General features: G+C 55.6%; 1 protein-coding gene across 1 annotated transcript; it reads left to right on the top strand.

The window, feature by feature from the left end:
* Positions 1-811: 811 nt before the first annotated feature.
* Positions 812-4,715, top strand: tsen34 (TSEN34 tRNA splicing endonuclease subunit). The gene is made up of 4 exons (XM_078208116.1): positions 812-1,118; positions 2,790-3,197; positions 3,614-3,898; positions 4,484-4,715. Exons 2-4 carry the CDS (start codon positions 2,801-2,803, stop codon positions 4,669-4,671), a joined length of 870 nt encoding a protein of 289 aa, XP_078064242.1. The 5' UTR covers positions 812-1,118; positions 2,790-2,800; the 3' UTR covers positions 4,672-4,715.
* The last annotated feature ends 630 nt before the right edge of the window (positions 4,716-5,345 follow it).

The raw sequence follows: 5,345 nt of genomic DNA, 5'->3' as shown, positions 1-5,345 counted from the left end.
TTCTGCAAATTGAGTCTGTGTCTTTATATGCCCTGTTTGTGAACAGAATTCCCACTCACCTGAAGAAGGAGCTTAAGTCTCCGAAAGCTTGTGTGGCTTTTGCTACCAAATAAACCTGTTGGACTTTAACCTGGAGTTGTTAAACTTCTTACTACACCATTGTGAGATACAGTGTCACTTGGGGGACAGTGGTCACCTTGACCATCACTTGATGATTATCCCTCCCCTTTGTGGCCCAGGCTCATTCTCCGGGCTCCACTGTGCGTTAAACACCCTGGGGAGATCGGCCTAACCGTCTGCCACCCCCCATCCCCCGAACACTTGCTCGCCCCAAAACCATTTCCAGTTGGCCACAGTTGAAAGGTCAAAGAGCTCTTGGGTTGACCTCCCCTTCCCACTCCCTGCAGGGGCCAAAGCGCCCGCCCTCTCAGCCGAGGCACATCCTGATTGGCTCGACTGTTCAGAGCTCTGCAACCCATTGGCTCAGAACCACCTCCTGGACTTTTCTGCTCGGGCGCTGATTGGTCGGGAAGTGCGTCAATCTTTGTGACGCCAGTGACCACGAAACACGTTAGACGCTGATTGGTCGCGGCTGCCGTCGATCAGAGGACGGTGGTCAGCTCCGATTGGCGGAGCCGAGCAGGTGCGCTCTTGAGATGGTCCGGGACGCTGATTGGTTGGGCGGTACCAGACCGGTTGTGACGTCAAAAAGCTCGTGGAACCTGACTTTGATTCGCTTGCGATTGGTGAACGGTCCGTCCGTCAGGCGGCGACAAGGCCGTTGATTGGCCAGGGTAGGATTGGCCGCCTCTGACTGGACGGAGTCCCCCGATGCGGGCGGGAGGAGGCCTCTGATTGGACCGGCCCGTCGGACGGGCGCCATGATTGGTTGGGTCCCCACGTGGGGTGGGGGAAGGGCAGGCACAAGATGGTTAACTGGCAGGCGCTGAACAACGTGCCTTTCTTGCTCTACCTGCTGGCGGCCAAGACCCTGCTGCTGTGCCTGGCCTTCGTCGGGGTGAAGCACTACCAGAGCAAGCGGCTAGAGGCGCGGATGAAGCGGGCCCAGGCGGAGCGGACGGCGGCAGAGCAGAAGAAGGAGCAGTAGTGGCCCGTCGGTAAGGAGGAGGGGGCGGGATTGAGAGGGGCCATCTGATTGGCAGTCGCGCTGGCCAATCAAGGGGGGTTGAACGCGCCTGATGCACAGCCAACTGACCAATCAGCGGGCGGACTGGCTCGAGTGGCGTTCTGACAGCCAATAGGGAGGGAGGTCTCGGGAGGACAATGGACGAGGTGGGATTAGCTCTGACCAATCCGGATGCGAGAGAATCTGATTGGCCAGCACCGACATCAAAGGAAGGCCGCCTGCTGTGACGTGACTTTTGTGACATCATTGGGATTGCCAGACCGGGTCTGATCCGGCAGCAGTCACACAATGGGGGAGACTGATTGATGGCCGCTTTGGCCAATGGGGTGGCGCGCTTTGAGACGTCGCGCTCACGTGGGGTGGGCGTCGATCATTCCAAACCTTGTCGCCCGCAATGGGTGTGTCAGTCCCATGGAAGTGCGAGCCGGTCAATTGGAGGGTGACTGTCTCTGATAGGGGGTGGGGCTCGGGCTCGATGACGTGCCGAAGACTGAGTGTCAGTCCAATAAGAGGCAAAGGGCGGGTTGTCAGCGCTTGATGGGTGGGATGACGGCACCGTTTTGAAGGTGGTCGAAAGGCAGTGGCGGCGGCTCTGGAGGCGGTGGGTGGAGCTGGGGGCGGGTTCGGGTTCGAATCCCAGTCCCCGCCGGTCCGCAGGAGGGAAAGAAAACTATTAAATAAAATAAAGGCACCGGATGTCATGCGCAGAGATTTAATAGAGAGAGACACAGTGGAGGAAGAAGAAAGTGAGGGACAATGGTGTGAGTGTGGGGGATAAACCTGGAAACTAAGGCCCTTCATGCCTGCTCTGTCATTCATTATGATCATGGTTGATCCTCGAATTTAATACCCCACCCCGGGATCTGATAGTGTTGTTAAACTTCTTACTAAATATAGACTCTCATTCTTCAAAACTCTCAGTGGGCTACGAGTCTCAACTTCCCTCTCATCCCAGGGATGAGCCCAGTGAACCTCCTCTGAAACAGCTCCCAGTGTCTTAAAAAAGGCCAAAAGTGTACACTGCACCCCCAGATGTGGTGTTGCCAACGCCCCGTAGAACTGAGGCAAAACTGCCCGACTTGTTTTGCTTGTTTGATCTCCCTTGCAATAAACATTTGAATTCATAATCGCTCGCTCTACCTGCATCGTAACTTTTCCTGATTCGTGCACTGGGATGCCCAGATCCCTCTGTACCCTAGAGTACTGCAATCTCCCTCCATTTAGGGAGGGAGAGAGGGTGGTTGAGAGAAGAGGGAGGGAGGGAAGAGAGTAAAAGAGAGATTAGGAGAGTGTGGCAGTGGAGAGCTGCACGATGGAGAGTATGGCAGTGGAGCAGGAGTGATTGAAACAGGACCGAGTGTGTGTGGCAGTAAAGGGGAGGAGGAGGGAGCCAGAGAGATGTGAACAGGGAATGTGGGAATGGAGAGGGAGCATGTTGGATACGGGGAAGAGAGAGAGTGTGGCGATTGGAGAGAGTGTGGCAGTGAAGAGGTAGGGGACAGAGAGAGTGTGGGAGGTGTGGCGAGAGGGGTGCAGGATGAAGGGTTTGGGATTTTGGACGGTTTCAGTGGGGGGTGGGTGGGGTTTGGGGAGTTTCTGTCAGGGATTTTGATGGGGTTGCTCTGTGTATTGCTGTTTGCAGGCAGGGCAGCAATGATCCTGGTTTACGTAGCGGAAGGTCAGGCGCTGGTCTGGAGCGCCGAGGATGCTCGCCGGCTCCGGGAACTTCACAGCCTGTGCGGGAGTCCAGTGGGGTCGCTGGCTCGGCAGCCCCGGCAAAACAGTCGCCTTGGCCTCCCCCTCCGCTTGCTGCCCGAGGAGGCCAGTCTCCTGGCCGAGAGGGGGCTAGGGCTGCTGGTCAGGGCCCACGGCCCAGGGGATGCTGAGCCTGGCCAGGAGGAGGAGAAACACCGACAGCTCCTGGAACATCTGCACTCTGATCAACACCAGCTGGCCCTGGACGAGAAGAGGGAACTCCTGCAGGGACTATCCAAGCGCATCAGGCAGGGCCGACAAAAGAAAAACACACGGAAACATCAGCAAGACACAGGTGAGGGGCTAGAGGGCAGAGAGGTGGGAGAAGGAGTAGAGAACACAGTTCCGGTCTCTATCCCTTGGTTAGACCACACTTGGAGCACCGTGCACAGTTCTGGTCTCTGTATCCCTCAGTTAGACAACACTCAGTACCGTGCACAGTTCAGGTCTCCATATCCCTCGGTTAGACCACACCGCGAGCACTATGCACAGTCCCAGTCTCCGTATCCCTCGGTTAGACCACACTGCACACAGTTCCAGTCTCCGTATCCCTCGGTTCGACCACACTGGGAGCTTTGTGGGGTAGATGGAGATTGAAGGACAAAGGGAGTAGATGGGTGGATGGGGAGGGAGACTGAAAAACATGGGATACAGGGGAGAGGGGTAACTGCTGTTGAGTAACTGGGGACTGAGTTTCCTTGTTGATTCTAGGTTCAGAGCCTGCTGATGATGTTCCCCCAGGACCCCTGAAGGAGCTGGAAGATTTGGAGCAGACCTTCACCTTTCCTTTGGAGAACACGCTGACCCAGATCCACACGGCCTGCCCCCAGCCTCGCCAGTTGACCCTGTTAGACTGGCGAGTGGCCTCAGCAGACTGGCCCTATCCTGGTGAGCGTGCCCATGGCCTCCGCTACTGCGTCTTCAAGGACCTCCACACAAAGGGGTACCAGCTAACGGGTGGCGGCAAGTTCGGTGGAGACTTCCTGGTTTACCCAGGTAATACGATCTCCCCACAATTCTCATCCTCCTGTACAAATCCCCTCCCTTGCTTCTTCCCTCATTGTCTCTGCAGGATGTGATGGGGTGGCACAGTGGCTAACACTGCTGCCTCACATTGCCAGGCATCCGGGTTCAATTCTGGCTTTGGTTCACTGTCTGTGTGGAGCTTGCATGTTCTGCCCGTGTCTCTGTGGGTTTCCCCTGGATGCTTTGGTTTCCTCCCGCACAAATGTGCAGGTTAGGTGGATTGGCTATGCTCAATTGCCCCCTCATTAGTGGAGCAAATACATGGGGTTACAGGGATAGGGCCTGGGTAAGAGTTGGTGCAGACTCAATGAGACAAACGTAGGGATTCGATGATAAATCTAGCCTCCTACAACCCTCTCTGAGAACGCTGTGCTCGTCCCCTCGATTCCCATTGCTCCACCATTTGCGGCTGTGCCTTCAGTTGCCTGGGTAGGAGCCCTAAGCTCTGGAATTCCCTCTCTATACCTCTCCGTTTCTCTCTTTCACCTCCTCAGTGTTGCTTTCTCCGAGTCCCCTGCAATTAACCGTCTGTTTCACCCTCTCCTCTTCCCACAGGTGACCCAATGCGATTCCACGCGCATTTCATCGCTATCTGCATCCCCTACGAGAAAGGATTGCCCCTGCAGGACATCGTGACAGCTGGCCGCCTGGGCTCCAACGTCAAGAAGACCGTCTTGCTTTGCTCCGTCAGGGAGGACGAGACAGTCGTGTATACTTCACTGCGCTGGCGTGGGATCCAGTGACCGTCCTGTTAGCATCCTCTTTCAAAATAAAACCACTAAACCTCTTCACCTTTCAAGCTCTGTTTGTGAGTCAGTGTGAAATAAAGTACTCCCTCTACACTGTCCCCACCAAACACTCCCAGGACAGGTACAGCACGGGGTTAGATACAGAGTAAAGCTCCCTCTACACTGTCCCCATCAAACACTCCCAGGACAGGGACAGCATGGGGTTAGACGCAGAGTAAAGCTCCCTCTACACTGTCCCCATCAAACACTCCCAGGACAGGTACAGCATGGACTTAGATACAGAATAAAGTTCCCTCTACACTGTCTCCATCGGGAGGGGTAAGGGAGGCTGAGGAGGGGTAAGGGAGGCTGAGGAGGGGTAAGGGAGGCTGAGGAGGGGTAAGGGAGGCTGAGGAGGGGTAAGGGAGGCTGAGGAGTGCCTCCTTCTCTTTGAGTAACATCCACCAGACCTCAAAATTCTCACCCCCCTGTTCAACTCCCTCTCTATCTCTGTAACCTCCTCCAGCCTCAACAATTCTGAACCTTGTGTACAAATCCCTCCCTCTCTATCACAGTAACCTCCTCCAGTCCCTGCTATTAGCCATAAGAGACATGGTAACAGGCCCTTCAACCCAATTTGTCCATGCCGACCAGGTTTCCTAAACTGAACTCGTCCCATTTGCCTGCAG

Source organism: Mustelus asterias, unplaced genomic scaffold (genome assembly GCF_964213995.1).
Source record: "Mustelus asterias unplaced genomic scaffold, sMusAst1.hap1.1 HAP1_SCAFFOLD_3197, whole genome shotgun sequence".
Classification (NCBI taxonomy): Eukaryota; Metazoa; Chordata; class Chondrichthyes; order Carcharhiniformes; family Triakidae; genus Mustelus; species Mustelus asterias.
This window is presented reverse-complemented; position numbering and strand designations above follow the sequence as displayed.

Bases quoted from the DNA above. Each gene is read 5' to 3' on its own strand.
- tsen34 (XM_078208116.1), top strand. From the start codon at position 2,801: ATGATCCTGGTTTACGTAGCGGAAGGTCAGGCGCTGGTCTGGAGCGCC. The intron at 3,198-3,613 runs GTGAGGGGCTAG...TGTTGATTCTAG, and splicing joins GAAACATCAGCAAGACACAG to GTTCAGAGCCTGCTGATGAT. The intron at 3,899-4,483 runs GTAATACGATCT...CTCTTCCCACAG, and splicing joins AGACTTCCTGGTTTACCCAG to GTGACCCAATGCGATTCCAC.